This window comes from Camelus ferus, chromosome 27 (assembly GCF_009834535.1).
Source record: "Camelus ferus isolate YT-003-E chromosome 27, BCGSAC_Cfer_1.0, whole genome shotgun sequence".
NCBI lineage: Eukaryota > Metazoa > Chordata > Mammalia > Artiodactyla > Camelidae > Camelus > Camelus ferus.
The window spans coordinates 19,733,478-19,751,788 of record NC_045722.1 but is presented as its reverse complement, the minus strand read 5'-3'; the positions used below and the strand labels follow the sequence as shown (position 1 = coordinate 19,751,788).

The following is an 18,311-nucleotide window of genomic DNA, read 5'->3' as shown; positions in this document are numbered from 1 at the left end:
TGCTGCCCTCAGTTTACTCATTTACTATTTCCCTAACACCTCTTTGCTAGTCTTGTACTGTCTAGGGGAAGACTGGTAGGAAGTTGGAGAAAAATGGCTTCTCCTCCAGCGAATTCCTGGGGAAGTAGGTACTGTCGACTGAAATAAATGCGCAGCCCAAAGGCTGAGAGTTATGTTTTATTTGGCGGGAGGACTCAAGCTGGGATGACAGCCCCTCAGATGGCTCTGAGGGACTGCTCTGAAGAGGTAAGGGAGGAGCCAGGATATATAGGAACTTTACAACAAAGATCAGGTAGTTGGAAGAATAAAAGATTGCTTGTTACCTAAAGAAAACCAGGCATCTCAAGTTAAAGAATTCAGCGCTTTTCTATGTATGGGAGGAAGCAAACATTTGGGCTCACTGAATTCATTCCTTTGACAAGCATCTAGCTATCTAGGGCCAGTATCCTGTCCTTTCGTATTCTGAGTCCCCTCAGAGGGCACCATTGTGAATGGCTGCAGAGGCCGGGCTGCAGGCCTGTCCCCACTGTGGGGTGGCGACAGCCCCTGATGACTTGGTTTCAGCATTTTTTGTTTACTGATATGGTTGCAGTGTTTTCGTTCACAGTACCTACTGTCTGTTTCTGTCTTCAGTTAACAGAACTTGCCTCCTTCATTGAATAAAACCAGCCTGGGTCTGGGGGTGAAGAGCGAGGATGAAATGGTAAGAAGTCAGGGGGGTGTGTGTGTGTGTGTGTGTGTGTGTGTGCGCGCAGGCCTGTACTAGGGCGACGCTTGCAAGTCTGAAGGGAACAGTTCTCACTTGTTTTCACTGAGAGATGCTGCCCAAAGCCTCTCTCTTCCTGTCCACGCAAGACATCCTGGTTCTATGAAAACTGCATCAATAAACACAGAAATAGCTCCGCCAAAGAAATAGTTTATTGTGAATTGTCATAGCAGCATCCTGGAAACTGGCGCTGGTCACCACTTCTCCCCTTTCACTCTGATTTCAGTTTTGCTGATTCCTTCCATTACTGACAGATTCACATCTTGTTTTAGGGAAAAGCTGGTTAGGTTCGTATGTAATGGCTTCTATAAAACACATTCTCTAGTCTAGGAAAATATAATAGTCTTAAGTCCATGTTTTATAATACTGTTCATTAAGTGTACATTCTTTAGTTAATTTTTCTCAGCTTCTAAACGGGCTTTTCACCTATGATACAAAGAAGTGGGACTGGAAAGAAAGGAATTAAAGTGACAAGAAAAAAAAATCTCCCAAAATTTAAAACAACAACAACAAAAATGTATTTTCTTTCCTGTGTGATTTATATTAAAACTTATCAGATTCAGAAGCTGATGGGATAGATGGCCCGGGATGCTTTCTCCTCGGTTTAGACTTTCATCACAGGTGTATCCTGCTCATTTACAATGCAGCGGCTTACTATTTAAAGGTAAAATACTTCACATACTTCGGCAAGCAAAGAATGAGCCCCTAAGTTTGTGTAAACCTGCGTTTCTATATTTTCTACAAAAAAGGGAGTTTCTCAAGTTGAAAACCAAAATATTTACAAAGGATCGTGTGCACATATGTCTTATCCATTTTCTTTGCAAATTGCAAGATGAATTTTTAAGTTATAGTCAATATGTTTTTTTTTTTTAATGTCACAGCTGAAACACAAAGGAAAAAACTATTAATAGATACAACCTGCATGGATCTTAAAGGTGCTACGCTGAGTGAAAAAGACAATTGCAAAAGGCATGTACCTAGTGATCCCATTTATCTAAGCATTCTCAAAATGACATTACAGAGACAGAGAACAGTTCAGACCGGGGTTAGGGGAGGGGAGGCTGTGACTGCAGAGAGGGCAGCCCAAGGGAGTTTCTTTGTGGTGATGGAGCAGTTCTGTACTATGATTGTGGCAGGGATCTGAACCTAGACATGTGCTAACGTCATAGATTATACATCAAAAGCATGTACAAGAACGAGCGCATTCAAAAACTGCTGAAATCCGAGGACAGTCTGGACTCCAGCTAATCCTTCTGTACTGCGTCAGTGTCAATTGCCTGATATTGATGATGCGTTACGGTTATGTAAGATGTTATGGTTGGGGGAAACCGGGTGATGGGCACACAGGATCTCTTCGTACTATGAGTTCAACTTCTTGTGAGTCTGTAATTATTTCAAATTGTAAAGTCGGAAACAAATGCCTCTGCTGAGGAAAGGATTCCAGCTACCAATCAAACAGATGTATGAAGCAATTCAGTCAAAGACTGGTGTCCTTTCTGTACGTAGGCAGGGCTTTGTGGTAGAAATGCTGAAGACCCTTGATCAAGCATGTGCTTCGTCTAGGTCTGCAAGTCCTGAGCTGCGTAATTCAAAGCAATTACTGTTTCTGTAACTTCTATTCGAGTTGCACAAGCAGGGAATTTTAAAGTGAGCAAGAACCTTACAGAGAACGTAGGCCAAATTTTCAGGTTACATCTCTGGGTTTTGGTATCTTCATTTGTAACATGAGGGTTATGGCCTAGATTGCAATGATCTCCTTGTTCTAAATTTTATAACCCACAACTTTACCATATAAACTGCAGAAACTTTAATAGCCGTTAAGTTTTGCCTCAATATTTACTGCATGAGACAAATTTTTTTTTTTGAGACAAATATTTCAATTTACATTGAGTGCAAATGTGGATGCAGAAAAGATTTACTATTTAACATCATCTCACACATTAGAAACACTTGGAGAGTAAATTTCTTGGGCTAGTTTCTACCTCATTTTTTAGCTAAGGTTTACAATTTTCCAGGGCAGAGGGTCAGGGCAGTTTTTCTGAGATGACAAATCGTTGCATCTTCCCTGCACAAAACATATGGCTGTTGTCCATCTGAGTGTGTACTTGGCAAGGGGAGGTTTACTGAGCGGTGTCTCCTGGTAGGAGTCCACTGACTGCCCACCAGACCTACTAAATCAATCCCGGAAAGATTCTGGCCAAACAGGAAAGCTCCGAAAGCTTTAAAGAAGTGGCCATTATCATTTGAGAATGAATGGGGAGAATGCTCTCTCAATGACCAACAGAGCTTAAGCTTTATTACTCATCCCAAGGACTCTTTTTCACGAAATGCTAAAAACCTGATTACCTGGGGAAACTGAGTGCGCCATACAAACAGGCGTAGAATTGCCCAGGGCTGTGCCCAGTCTGAGGACAGCACACATTTTTACAAAAGGATCTTAACAGCAGTAACATTTTGTCTCCTGGTATTGATTTCCCTTCAGTCTGTAACAATTTAAGTCAAAGTCTTAGAAAAACAAAACAAAAAACAGAACAGAAACATTACTAGCAACTCGCAGCATGAGTGTAATCATTTTATTAACAAAAGGAACCCATGGGGTTCAGATAAGAGTACAAAATACAATCTTTATTTTTTTTTCCTCTGTGGGTTAAAGTGTTACATTTTTATAATAAAAATAAAAAGCTTTCATAGGTAACTTATCAAAAACATAACCCCTGCCTATTGAGTTTCTGATTGTGCAAAACAAAAACAGGAAAGTTCTGCCCATGGAAGGGTTTTGTGTGCCCAAAGGTGCACATTCTCAATTTCAAAATTTTTGCATCAAAAAGAAAATTCTAAGGCCACGGTTTCTTTGCAAACTAAACAGGAGAACAAACAAGCAAATAACAGCAGCTAAAGTTTCATCTTCTTTCCCAAGAACTCTCTGTTCCGATGTAGAATCTTCTACGAGAAGGTATACAGTTTCAACCTACTGTGTAAGGTCAGATATCCAGTATCCGTTCAGTAAGGCAGCTCATACCTTGCAGCTATTCTCTTAAGTGCTACAAACCAGCTTTGCTTTAATTTGGTGGGCATGCCTCATGATATCAGTAATAAAGGTGAAAACACAATCCTGATGAAGGATTCCGGGAAGCAGTTGCTTTTCTGCACAGAGCCAGATAATTCAACATTCTCTTTCTCCGGACCATTTTCTTCTGTTTCTCTCACTTTGTGTTGGCATCACGGAGATGGACCCTGTCTTGACTACACACGTAAACTACAACTTAGACAAGAAATAGCTGAAGGTGATCTTCTTTAAAGTAAAAATAAAATTGCTTAGACTTAAACATCCATAGCTAAAAGACAAAGACACAGCAAAATAAAAGATCATAAAAACCAAAGCAGGGAATAAAGTTTTGTGACAATTTCAGTACCACAATGATAGCTGTTGACAGTCTGCATTGTGATTTTCAACAGTAATTTTCAACAGTGGCTTACGACGGAACAAAGAACTGCTTAAGATGCTCACGTGATTACAGAGAAGAGAGGTAAGTCTAGGAGGGTGAAAAACGTACATTTACCTAGTGTTTGTATAAAAATCCCTGATCAAATGGCCAACTAATTTTTAAATACAAAATTTAACCTTAGAACTTTTCTATTTCTAACGGAATATACTGATTGACGGGAAAACTGATCTTTTGGTTGAATGAAGTACAGTATTCCACACGGGAAGCACCAGGGTTTCCAGATCAAACCCTTAGGATGCGGAGAAGACCGCGGTACCGGACTGGTCCTGACTCTGTTGTGGGAATCCCTAACCTCCCTTCTACTTAGTGTCCAGAAATGCTCTCAGCCCCCCAAACCAACAGATTAAAGCAAAAACCAACGACTGAAAGGGGAGGGTGGACAGTAAGAACACTGCTCAGACTTCTAGCAGCAACACAATCTTGTTGGTTTGAATATCCTGAGGTTAAATGATAACAAAATATTGCACCAAAACAATGCAGAAAATCACAGTTTAAATAGAATTACGGATGAACTGGGATAACAGTGTGTAACGCGGTGACTGCCGTCGGGAGACTTGAGTATCTCGACGGAAATTAGGTTTCTGACTTTTGCAAAAATGGTGTTTCTAACCTTCTTGATTTTGCATTTATTTTGAAATACCCTTTAGTATGCAGATACTTTCACCTAATGCTGACTGTGTAGATTTTGCCCTTGGTCCAGTTTCAGAGTTAGTGATGCGTGAGATGAGGCTGCGACTACAAATTAGCAGAAACTCCAAGGAGACGTACCAGGCCTAGAGTTTTAAAACGTATCTGATTCTGACAACCCCACTAGAGGTAGGTAAGAAAAGGCCTTTTTTTTTTTCTTTTTCTCCTGCGCAGTTATCAAGGCATCTTAAGGATGCAAGCTTTCTTTTTTTTTTTAATCCCTTCTTTTTCTAGGTAAATAAGACACGAGGAAAATCAAACATGTACCCTGCTCAAGTACTTAAAGAGGGTAAAAAGTGCAACCTGCAACAAAGTGGGTTTTCATATTGAAATTCACCTTTCCCCTTTGAACTGACAAGCCTTTCTAAGAACTCCTTCTTGGTTTCATAATACTGTAGAGTCAACCTATAAACTACATTTTAAACTACCACTGGAAGAGTGAAAACTACTGCTTCATTAGGACCTCATAAGACCATGATCTCAGAAAAGGATTCTTTTCAGGACTTCAGTCCCATGGGATATGGTAAGAAATCACGAAGGCCCTGCTGTCAGAGGGTCTCACTTGGTACTGAGAGTGGGCCGTTTCCCTCCTCACACCCACCCTTTTGCTCATACATTCTCCAAAGTCAAGTCTCTCCCAGTGAGTCCACGTTGCCTTAAAGCTCAGGACACTTGTCTTCCGCTCTGAGAAACCTCTGTAAGGACAGGCTCGCATGGTGCTCCCACTGTGTACAGACACCTTTCCCTTGGGGTCAGCACAGGCGCCCCTTCACTTACTCTGCCACCATCAGGACGTCCATTACACTCTGCGACTTTTCCCATTTTCATCCCAGCTGTTCCAAGGGGACACGTCACCACATCACAAACTTGTGCAACACTCCCATCGGCCCACTGGGAAGTTCACGCAGTCTTTAATTTCTATCACCTTCAGTCCTGACGTTCGTTTATGTTCTTAAGCTAATCTTCCCTCCCCCTTCCCCAAAAAGGCAGGGGTAAGGAACCAACATTCTAACTTGATGATGAACACAGTGACTTCTGAAATGCATTCAGAGGATGAAGGAGACGGGCTGGGTCTCTTCTATGTCACCAGGATGCGGATCCACCTGCAAAAGTGAGCAGCGCGATGTGACTACTGCGGCGGCCTTTACCACGACCCCAGGGTCTACTTCTGATCGCACGATGGGCATTAGCCAGGCTGCGTAGAGCCTAGTATTAGAAAGTCCCAGGAGGCCACTTAAATCCTCTGTATTCCATGGCCACACAGAATGCCTTAAAGGCAACCCACCGTGCCCTACGTGCACGCTATGGATCACACAGTAAACACTGCAAAATCTGGTAAACGGACCAGCGGTAATCTGTCATCACTGGAACACTTTTTTGCATACATCTTCTATTAACTAGGGATCAACAACAGGTGCTTACAGGGGACGATCCACAGACACCACAACCCAAGTCTAATTTTGCTTGGCTTTACCTCTGAATAAAGAGGCGGAGGCTGAAACCGGAATTCCTGAATGCAGGCAAACATGGGACAGCATGACTCGCCCTCGCGGTTCGGGGGCTGAGGGTAAGGAGGCACGTGTCTAGAGAATTCTTCCTCTGACACCACGTCTGCATAGTTTGGTGGAGCTGAAACAGAAATGGAGCTGGAGTTAGGAAATGCAGGCAGAAGCGAGTTGCATTAATCTCTTCTGAACTCCTATAGAAACAAGAAATTTAGCTTAATTTGAAGATAAAACGATGGTATTTTTGCCTCTAATCAGAAAGTCTTTGTGTCCTTTACAACAAGAAATATTCAACAGATTCTGCTTTTATTAAAGTATTAGTAACCATGGTTACAATCTAGTCTTTCTGAGACGCGTGTATGAGTCTAGGTAAAAAATATCACGGAAATGTGGCTATTGAAAATACATCCATGACACTCTATACTCTTTTTTTCTGATTATTTTCCATGATTTTACTATCACTGATTGGAATCAGCAGATGTAGATTGTACTTCTGCATCTGCCCTTGGCAGCTTCGTGTCTTGGAGAAGTTAACCTCTCAAAGTGCCTTCCGGGAACAGTGTGTTAAGATTGTTCGGAATGACAAGAGGAGGGACAGTGGGCCGGCAGCAGCAAGCATCTTCTGCCCACCTGCTGTCTCGCACGCCCTGTTCTCAGGTGCTCTGTACGTACAAGGACCTCCATGCATCTTACCTTCGGGCTGTTCTGGCAGAGTCAGTGTCAACCAGCTCATGTCCATAATGAACTGGCTGGCAGTGCTGGAGTTTCTGCTGCCAAAACCGTTATATGGAATCGTGCCAATCACTAAGGGCAGCTCAAGCATTAACTTTTTAGCACCAGGAATGAGAATATACACCTAATATGCAAAAACAAAACAAAACAACAACAAAAAGAGAAAGGCACAAACGTAAGTGAAACCTCATAGTGAACAGCCCAATTATTCTTTCACAGAAACAAATGCTTTTGTTGTCGGCTACCACCCCCAACACAGCTGTAAACTGTCCTGACTGAATCAGATGAAGAACAAATCAAACGAAGAGTGCACAAAACATCGTGAATGCTCTGTGATGGGGAACCGAGGCCTCAGCATAGCTCACTGTAAGTGAGCTCAGCTTACATAACCACCAAAGAAAATTAAGTCCATGTGTGCTGTGTAACAAGCACCCCTGAATGCACCTTCATTCTTCCACGTTGTTTAATTAAAATCCCATCAGGGGGATAGCTTTTTTGATTAAAAAACAAAGGCCCATCTTCATATATTTCACAGCCTGTCATGCTGGTATAAAATGATGTTGCCCCGGGCAGCACATGCACATCTTCACAGTGACACGGGGCCAGTTACGGCTCCCGTCTGCACGTCTTCAGCTTAAAAAAGGGGTGCTCACAGCTAAGGAGTAGTCCACCCGGATGATGCAGCAGTCCAGGATGGACGGCGTCACAGGCGGGATCTTGAGAGTCTTCCCGTTCCATGTGTCGGTGCTCCCGGAAGCGATGTGGTTTCCTCGCACGTTGGCGACCATGTGCCGCACGGTCTTGGTTTTCCCACTGGCCAAATACGTCTGCGTTTGGAAAATGGCAGCTTTGGGAACGATCAGACGGGAGGAACAATTCTCTATTTCTGCATAGATTGGAATAGCTTCTCCTAGAAAGAAAACAGAAACACCTTCAGAGGCTCCAGAATGTTCTCACCAAGGTGGACAGAGCTGTTACTGGTGAAAGCTGAAATACTGCAACATTATTTTAACAAACCGAGGACCCTGATGGAAAACTTATCGTGTAAATCCGAGTCAGAGAGATGAAAACTGACTGCAGGTTGTGGTGGACACCGTTTTCTCATTATTGCATTATTCACTTGCCTAATGTAGCCATATTAGGCTACCAACTCTAAAGATTTGTAAATGACCAATATATATAAAAGTTAAGAGAAGGCATACAAATAAATGATTCAGTACTATGTTAAGGACAAAGGATCACTAACAAACACATTAATACCTAACAAATTAAAATCTGCCCAATAGGACAACAAAGCCTTCGCTTTTCAGGAATTGATGTTAAGGCATTAATAAAGCAATGGATGGAGCAGGTAAGTTGCACATCCACGTTATACATCCACCATCACTCCATTCCATCCCATATTCACTCCCAACAAGCCAGAACCCCAGAGCCGGGGCCAAACCCACTGTACGGAATTGGGCCCTTCTCAGGTTATCAATCCAACTCCTAAGTGTTGACGTTCTCCGTTCTGGCCCCGCCTGTATCCCTGAATTCCCAGCACTGAGTCATCACCTAACAGCATTTTCATATCACAACAGCTCTCTTCTGAGCGACAATGCTCGGGACATCCTTTTGCAATGTTAAAATAAACTACTGGCATTTTTCCCACTCTTCTAGATGTAGTCTTTGTCATGAAAGTAACAGGACTGAAGTCAGAAATACTGGGACTACTGGGATCGATGCATCCATTTTATAAATAGTTAAAGATCAATTATTTATACTAAAATCAGAAAATATTATTACCCATGTTTTAAAATAGTACACACGTCATATGTTACAAAACACGCTATTAAAAAATCACTTAAAATTAGCTAAAAATGAGTGAATCTGGCACTTGGCTTGCTTACCATTACAGTAGCCCTTTCTTTCGATTTTGGCACTCAGTGAGACTGGACCAGAAGTGAAAAACCAACAGCCAACCATTTTCTCTTGAGTTTTCAATACAGGGGTCTTGAAAAGTTCAAATAATAAAATGACTTTAATTAAAACGGGTCTAGAAAATTCATAGAACTTAAAATTATGTCATCCTTCACTAAATAGTAATACAGAAAATGTCTTCCAAAAAACAAATCAAACCTTTCTTATCTTCCTGTGACATATTAGGTTAAATATGTATTCAAAGCAAAGCATTAAAAATCATTTTCTTTTCAGGAAAACTAAGGTGAAATTTCATACTCAAATTAGGGTGACATCACCCTGTTTTATCCTGCAGTCATTGTATTTCTCGGAAATGATGTACCATCCTTTACAAAAGCAATCAAAAACTGTAGTAGTACCTATTAATACGATGGAACTATTTTTTTTTTTAGAGACTTTATGGGTAGATCAGGAAAAGGAGAAATGGTATAAAAATCAATAATCAGAATGCTCTATTTGTCTCGGCATTTAGAATATGCAATAAGCAAACAGGCTTTTCCCTTACTTCATAATTCATTATGGAGGTAGAAATTTCAAGTGTCCTTGACTGAGAATGTTCTGGGGTTTTGTGTGATGGCAGTGCCAACAATACACCCAGTGTCATGGATCTAAAAGGTTACTGAACTCACTCCCCTATTTTCTAGTGTATGGTATCAAGAGAAATGACATAAGATTTAAAATGCTCAGTTTACAAGAGACATAAACCAAAAGCTCATTATAAAACCCAGAGCTGCAATTTTTCTTTTCAATTATAAAAGAATAGTAGATGATAAACAGTGTCTCTTTTTGCCAAAACATAAAATATCTTTAAGTTATTTGCCACAATGGCCCCATAAATAGTTTAGAATTAGCTATACAATTTTTTTTTTTTTGAGTAAAAGTAGATTTAGTCAGTGAGATAATCCGTAGACAGTGCAGGATGTCTCAGAAGGCAAGAGAAAGGCCATGAAGTGTGGGGGGAACTGGGTGCTCAGGTTACAATAAAAGTAGATACACACTCCATAGACAGAGTGCGGACCATCTCAGAAGGGGAGGGAGTGAGAGGCCGCCACCCAATTCTAAGTAGTTTTTAAAAATACAAGACAGTTATTAAAATCATCAACTTCCAAAATAGGTCCTGCAGGTGGTAAGTCAGAGCTATGAGCCAGGGCAGCTGGGTGCTGCTCGCGGATGATGTTGGCCACAGGGACCAAGCAACAAGGGCGTATTTATTACATCTCCACAATCTAAAGGTGAACAGTAGCGTCAATTCTGTTTCATTTTTGTGTGAAAATAGAGTTAAGCAACTTTTAACTCCTGTTTTTTTTTTCCCCTTAATCTTTAAAAACATTGGCTAGAATGAGAAACCTCCAATACTCAACATACATCTCTGTAACATCAGTATCATGATGGAAAGTTCAAATTATGAAGTGAACAAAAAAAAATCATTCATTCATATTTAAATGAAGAACCATTAGGTCCTCGTGGCGATCATGAAAGCACAAGGTATAATTTTATATTATTTTGATAATATGGGTTTAGATAAAAGAATCTCGCTCATTAGCTCCCATCTTGCCTATTCTGTTGTTACTTATAGCCTTGTCTTTCTTATCAGCCTACAGTATTTCTGGTGATTATTAGAAGTTCAATGCTTTAATGTGGCCAAATCTGTCACAAGGAAATGAGAGGTGGAAGGCTCTCCAGAGCAGCTGCAGGCACTTACTTAATGTTAGAAAATGACATAAATGCAGGGGGACACAGCCGAACGGCCTGAGCGTCAATGACAGGCTGCGAGTGATTAATACTCTTCCATAATTACTGCTCCTCAACCTGCTATTATGGGGGAGTTTAGAACCCACAGCGCTGAGTGTGGCTGCTCTGGTAAAAGTGACTACTCTGGGTGTGTGCATTATTATTATCAAGCCTTATTAATGCGTCTCCAGGCCCGTGTAACTTTTTGGCAAAAGCAGCCCTGAACAACAGGGGCGCGATCAATGGTATTAACACACGCCACGTGTAATGTGCCCAATTCAGAATCATGTATTTAGAGCGAATGCCTGTGGGGTACAAGGTTACACTGGGGAATGACAGGTGACCGCTGGGCTCGTTGAATGGAGATGGCACGGTGGAGAGGAAGGAGGAACTTACTAATAATGCTGGTGTGTTGACATCAATGCGACTGATCACCTGGAGTTCCCGCTTGACACTCTGATCGGGCACCTTGGGTCGTTCCAAAATCGCCCTCACGCAGTACTGAATGCTTCCGTACTTCCCGGTGAAAGATGTCACCAAAGGCCTGAAATCAACCAAACGGGTTACTTTCTAAGTTTATTTTCCAGTTAAACAAAACTGGGAAGAGCCCTTAAAAGTGTTGGTTTTGTTTAAAAGAAAAACAGGGTAGGTCTCCTCGGGGGCTATGCGGGATAAACACGCACGGTGGCGTGTCGGAAGGGACTGGGGGCCCGTGCGACTGGCGGACGGGAAGGAGAACCCCCAAAGTTACATCGTTTCACTCACTCAGATGGAAGTTGAAAGCTGAATGGAAATTCATGCTTTCCAGGCTGTAGTAAGAGGATGCCTTCACCTAAAAAAAAAAAAAGAAAGAAAAGAAAGAATACATGTTATTTTAACTAAGGTTAGTATTATATCAAGGATTTGCACAACCTAAATCATTGTTTTAAAAGGAGGGTTCCTTGGCTCTAAAACCGTGTATACTTCAAAAAGTACACTAAACGGAGATTTTGAAAACTAAAATTTTGAATCTTTTACCAAGCTTAATCAATTTCAAACCATCTTCAAATAGACCAATTACACAAGCAATTACCATAAAGCGCCAGAGCTCTCTGTACATATACGTGTACGTGCACATACATACATAAACATTCGCTTGCCCCACTTGTACATGAGCAGGAGGATACGAACGTTAGCATCCTGTTATACTAACGTCAGCTGCCAATGTTAAATTGGACCTTAAAGTAATTTAGAAAAAAATAGACATTTATTTTGGGTATACCACAAAAGTCAGACTATGAATTCTTTGGGCAGTGATGGAAAAGGAAGTGAAAAGTTTACTTGGAATATTATGACTGTTGAGCATAATACTAAAATAGCCAAACCAACAGGGCAAGTTATTAAGCAAGAGTCACGTATCTACACTCACGCTCCACTGTCTAACAGGGAATGCTGGTTAACTTGGAACAGAGTGCGGGCTTTGCCAAGCCTGGCCTCGGCTCCTTCCTCCCGCTCTGGGGTCAGCCAGTTCCACTTTATTTCACGAAGACACTTATCCCTGATGGTGAGAAGGCCAAGAGGCAGGGTGCGGACGGACTGTGCAAGGGCAGAGGCACTGCTGGAGCTCTGATGGACTCGGAAATGCTGCATCACGCAGGTCCAAAGCCAACTCCAGGGCTGTCAGGGTTGGCTGGGTGGTTCTCCAGAGATAATTATAAATGTTCCCTTCATCTGATGTCCATAGATTCAAGTTTAGAACTATTAAACTATTAATATAAGAGAACTTTCTCTGAGATTCGCCTGGTCAATTGATACTAAAATGGAGATTTCTACTGTATCCATTTATTAAAAAAATCACTAGTGAAATGTGCTAATTTTTCCCCTATATACTAGAGTCCGAAGACCTTCACCAATCCAGTTACCATTCAGGAATGCAATAGGGCCCATTAATTCTCTTAAACTTATCTCCAATTTTCAATGCATAATACGTTAGGAAAATAAAAAAACATTAAAAGTATTTGTCACTTAAAGTCATTCAAATAGAAATACTCCACAGGTCTGGAGTATCTGGAGGCAAAGTGAACAAATCACAGGGACGTGGGACCATGTTAAATGACATGACAGAGCGAGTCCCATGGCCCAGGTGTGCCCAGAGCTGCCCGCTAAGCGTCAGCAGCGACAGAGCAGCGTCGCAGCACGGTCGGGCAAGGGAGCCCCACTCACACTACAGCTATCAAGCAACAGGCTCAAGGAAGTCCAGCGCTCCTGAGGGCTGGGCTAAAGTGCTCATCTGTAATCATTAGATTCCGGAATATGTGTTTCATTTGTGCTCACAGTTTACAGAGCTTCAAAGTCAGGCACAGAGCTGATGTAAGGCTCAGTAATTTCAATCCCCAAGCAGACCATGGGAGGAAAGAAGGCTACACACTCTTGTACACAAGTCATGACCATGGAGTGCTGGAGTCCGAAGGGCGGGTGGCACCCTGAGGACCACGTCTGCTGCTGATGTAAAGGCTGGCATGGAGACCAGTGAGAAGAGGTTGAGATGCAGGGTGAGGCAGGGCGTGGAGGGCCAGTGTGGAGAACAGAGTTGCACAGGATGCTAGCAGAGGATGAGAGAGAGAGGGAGCTCCCCACTCAGAGAGAAAACAAATCAGCAAAGGAACCAGAACATTTAAAATGAGACTTTTAACCACCTCAAAACAAACAGGAAAAAGCCAATTTTGATAAAGTTGATAAATATGGGTTATAGCATTGGGAATCTAATCTCTGCTTTCTTTCTTTCTAAATTATTTATTCATTTTAAATTAAAAAGGCCCACAGGCTGGATTATGTGCCCATTTCTGCTGCTGCTCCCACGGTGTATTACTTCTGCCTTATGCAATAACAACTACAATGTCACAAGATGTCTCATTCGCTAATGGTCCTTCAGCCCAAGCTTATAATTCAGGATACTCATGAGCCGTGGGAGCCTGAAGGCCATTACAGAGGCAGAGACTGGGGCTCAGGAAGGATGAGGCACTCACATAAGGTCAGCTTCCTGGTGTAGGACCAAGATGTGAAACCAGCTGTCTGGTGTGTCCTGTCTTTCTACCACAATGATTCAACAGAAGTACGAAGAAAATCAATGACAAGGAGAGCAAGTAGCTGAATGAGATTCACAATGCCAGAGCATCACCTGGCAGGTTTTTTTTTTTTTAAATAAATCGTATAGCCATACTTACCGAAATTCTGGATTTCTACACATCTCTTAAGGTGACTGAAACTCATCTAGGTTTTGGAATTCAGTAAACCTAAGAATCTACAACTAAAGTTGCTAATCTCTTTCTAGCTACAGATATTAGAAGTGATATATTTTTTTAATGGTACATTCTAAAACAAGCTAAGATTTTCAGGTTGTCTGGGGTTAGCCATTCTATTCCATCAGAATGACAAAACAAGATCTGACTTGTGAATCAAAACACTATATGATAGCCCAGATTTTACCGAAGCAATTTTTTATTGCGAATCCCAGGTTCAACTGCTATTAGCCTTACATCTATTTACTCAGTAGTCATGGGCACAAAGATACAGAGTCCAGAGTCCAGGACAAAAGCCAATCTAGTTCCCTCTTCCATTGCCCTTGACTCCAGTCAGCCATCTTGAAAACCTGTGTTGTCTTCACCTATGGGGAAGGCACGCATGGGTTGATCCTGGAAACCATGCTGATGAAAGGGCATAAGGCAGCTCAGAACTGCCACCTAACACACCGTACTTGTTAATCTAAAAAGAGGACTTTGGTTCCTATATGCTTTCCTCACTACAATTTTTGGGATCACTCGATTCTCACACACCTTGAAGATTTAACTGTGATCAGTCTACCTCTCCACAGCAGGACAAGGCAAAACTGCACGTTAGTGATTTTGTACATGACACAGCAAGGGTTAAACACCAATACACTGCAGTTTACTCTTCGAGGGCTGTCTCCATCATGATCTCATTTTACAGATAAATGCTGAAGCTGATGAAGTAGAAGGGGAAAACAGTTTAAAGTGGCCTCCACCAACCGAAAGAAGACTAAGAGCCACTGTGCATAGCATTTTCATGATTAAGGGAAATGATTGTTGCACCTAACATTGATGTGGTGAGTTTTCACATGGGCACTTCTGGAAAAGCCTACACTATTAGCTGGATTTTACAGGAATGGGCAAGAAGAGTAATCATTTCTCCAGAAACTCTTACAAGGCCCAGATCCTACTGTCACCAAAGGTCTATGGGGGTGTGAGAGGGGAAGGAAGAAGAGAATGCAAAAGGAAGCAGAAAATAAATACAAAGAATGTAAGGTAGAGGCATTACTCTGAAGTTATCCTGCTTCCTCAAAGAGGGAAACCAAGTATGATGGTCAAGTCGAAAAGTACTTCCTTTGAACTCCTATTGTTCAGGAACTACTTCCCTCTTCCAAAGATTGAGATTTTGCTAACTCATCATGAACCGAGCACGAGGGTCCAAGGTCCAGGATGGGGAGAAGGAGAGGCTCATAAAACACTGGGCACCCCAGAATGGAACCTCATAGAATCCGGTTCTGTCCCCCGTTCCTTAAGCCAGAAGGGACAGGACCTAGATCCCCAGATTCTTGATTCCAGACTGCTCATCACGGGTTCCCATGGCAACGGCTCGCTTCCAGAGCTGTCCTAGATGGTCCTGGGACCCTGGTGCCGGTCGTCAGACCCCAGCGAGCCAGGGGCGGGGTACCAGGCAGAGGTGTGCACCACCGCCCCGGTGCTGTGAGGTGAGGGGAGCAGGCATTGTTGCCCACCAGTCAAGGCGACCAAACTGAGGCTCCAGCCACCCGGTGGGCGGACCCCAACCCCGGAAGCCGTTCCCCGCCCACCTGGCTGGTGGGCATTCGCCGGCGCGCCCCCTCCCAGTCCGGCCCGCCCCTCTCCCAGGCCGCGGCCCGCGCTCACCGGCCGGGGGCTCGCGCAGGCTCAGGCGCACGTTCAGGTACTCCACCTCCGAGGAGGCAGCCGGGGCCGCGGTGCCCGCGATCGGGCCCCAGGCGGCAGTGGCGCGGCCGTGGGCCTCCAGGCGCAGCGCGCGCAGGGTCACCGGCTCGGCCGCCTCCAGCAGCACGTGCCCTGCCACCGTCTCGCCGCTCGAGTAGCAGCTCTTGCGCTCGTCCTCGAACACCAGACCCAGGCTCTTCACACGGCCCTCGGAACCCATCACCGCCGCGGACCCCGCCTCGCCGCCCATCCTGCCGGATGACACGGCCGCGCCAAGGAGGTCGGCAGCGGCCCGGAGCCGGGGTCGCGAGCAGAGTGGCGCCGATGTCACGGGCGCCAGCCGCACGCCGAGGGCCCCAGCGGCCGCTGTGCGGTGCCCGGTGGAGCCCCGGCGCGCCTTAGGGCCTGTCGCTTTAACAAACCCAGCCAGGAATGGAAAGGGGCCGGGACAGCCCACCCCCGACGCGCGCCCATAGGCTGGCTCTGAACCCCGCGGCGTGCTGATTGGCTGTAAATGGCTACTGAGTCATTTCATTGGCGCCCCCGCTCAGGGGCTGGCTCAGGAAGGCAGTGCGTGATCAGAGAGTGATGACCAATCAGGTTACGCAGGTGTGCACGTGCACAGGCCGCTTATTGGCTAGGGCAAGGCACAGTCCTGGGGCACCGACCAATAGTGAGGTGGTGCGCCCATGTGGACAGATAGTGGGAAACAATATTAGCTAGGGAGTGTGGAACCGGGAATCTCCGGCTCTTGGCGTTTCAGCCGTTCCTATGGTTACGAACGGGGGCGGAGTTTCTAGCAGGGTGGGGACTGTTTGCGGGAGTCACAGGGGTTTGCACTAGAACGTGAGCTTATGGCTACAACTGGCTTGTGTTTATGATTACATCTGCAATACTCGAGAGGAAGTAGATGCCCTGGGAAAAGGAACTCAGTAGTATTTCCTTGTGAGATTGGGGAGGCCGGCCGCCTCGGAACTTTAATGGACAACTTGGCATCTGCTAATCTTCAAGTTCCCGAGCCCTGCTTCTCCTGGGTTTCTGAATCCCCAGCCTAAGAGCGAGCCTCAGGCGGGAAGAATGAGGCTGTGATTCTCAAGCTGGAGCGACCCTAAGGAGTTCTGCTGCCCGGCTCGGCCTCGGCTGGCAGCCTCTCTAAACTGGGAATGGCTGGAACGGTCATTCTTCCTGCTGTAAATAAGATCATCAGTCAGGTTGTTTCTAAACACCTGCCACCCAAGTTTCTACCCCACCCAAAGGGATTTCCTGACCTTGGTGTCATAGGCCGCGAAAATTTCTAGTTGCCGTGATGACTTCTCCACGCCTACAGCTCCTTTCTCTGTCCTCGTTTTAATTTTGTTCTTTAATCCTTCATTCCTTCTCTATTCTGAAAAATTTTGAATCATCTAGCATCGCTGCCACTATCTGGCCATCAACCCTTTTAAGTTCTTCCCTTGTAAAGATACTAAGTTTGTGAGCCGTCATGGATTGGTCAATCTCATATTGAGGTTTAAAAATCTTTCCTGATGTAGCTATTTCCTTTATGTTTTAAAATAATCCCAAACTAAAGGTTGATTTTCAGCTCTAAGTTTAGATTATTAATAAGACTTTACAAGACACATGTTTCCTTATCACCTCCTTAAAGAACGTGGAAAAGGCCACAAGTCCACCTCTGCATGAACTTCTGAAACAGCTGTTACTCGGTTTATCTAGCCTAACCGCCCAACATGCTTACTCTGCCGCTTTTCTTCATAACACAACCTGACTTTATATACTTACTTGTATGTTGTCCATCACCTCCACTTAAAACAGGGGATTTTTCTCATTATTGTTGTCCCTCTGGTACCTAACGTAGACCTCAGTACACAATAAGCACTCAGTAAGTTTGTTGGCTGATTGAAGGAATCCCAACCCATGCAGTATTATTGGTTCTGCAATTAATCCTCTAGAGGCAGACCTTCTTTTTCATCAGATGAAGTGGCTGGGAGGGAAAGGACAGTGGCCATAACAGTGTCCAGAGGGCAGAATTGCACATACGACATTCTGCACTAAGAAGGACCAGACTCTCCGCTCATTTGTCAGTTAATGAACACAGGTATCAGAATGCATGAACAGCAGTGGTTTAAACAACAAGAATATTTCTTATTTCCTCGATAAGTCCAGTGGTAGGCACTCTTAGCGACGGTTCATCAGACGCCAGTAAAAGGACATCAGTGGAAAAACTGGTGAATCCAAATGAAGTCTGGAGTTTAGTAATAGTAAACTACCAATCCTGGTTTCTTTGTTTTTAAAAATGGAACATGTTTATGCTGGGATGTTAACACTGGGGGAAACTGGGTTGGGGGGCTTGGGAACTCTATACCATCTTTATAGGTTTTCTCTAAACCTATGGTTATTCCAAAGTCAAAGTGTACCTGAGACCACAGGCACACAGGGATTTTTGCCCATACTTTTCTGCTGTGGG

General features: G+C 43.8%; 1 protein-coding gene across 1 annotated transcript; it reads right to left on the bottom strand.

Annotated features, from left to right (window-relative positions):
- Nucleotides 1-3,324: 3,324 nt before the first annotated feature.
- On the bottom strand, nucleotides 3,325-16,271 carry ARRDC4 (arrestin domain containing 4). Its single transcript, XM_032468857.1, has 8 exons — nucleotides 15,812-16,271; nucleotides 11,652-11,718; nucleotides 11,283-11,430; nucleotides 9,086-9,188; nucleotides 7,850-8,106; nucleotides 7,158-7,320; nucleotides 6,434-6,588; nucleotides 3,325-6,062 (listed from the first exon to the last, which is right to left on the bottom strand). The coding sequence occupies exons 1-8, from the start codon at nucleotides 16,098-16,100 to the stop codon at nucleotides 6,006-6,008; spliced, it is 1,239 nt and encodes a 412-aa protein (XP_032324748.1). The 5' UTR covers nucleotides 16,101-16,271; the 3' UTR covers nucleotides 3,325-6,005.
- Nucleotides 16,272-18,311: the final 2,040 nt, after the last annotated feature.

Coding starts and splice junctions, on each gene's coding strand:
- ARRDC4 (XM_032468857.1), bottom strand. CDS start 16,100: ATGGGCGGCGAGGCGGGGTCCGCGGCGGTGATGGGTTCCGAGGGCCGT. Junction 9,189..11,282: donor TCAACACACCAGCATTATTA/GTAAGTTCCTCC, acceptor GAACTTTTCAAG/ACCCCTGTATTGAAAACTCA. Junction 7,321..7,849: donor GGGTGGACTACTCCTTAGCT/GTGAGCACCCCT, acceptor TTTGCATATTAG/GTGTATATTCTCATTCCTGG.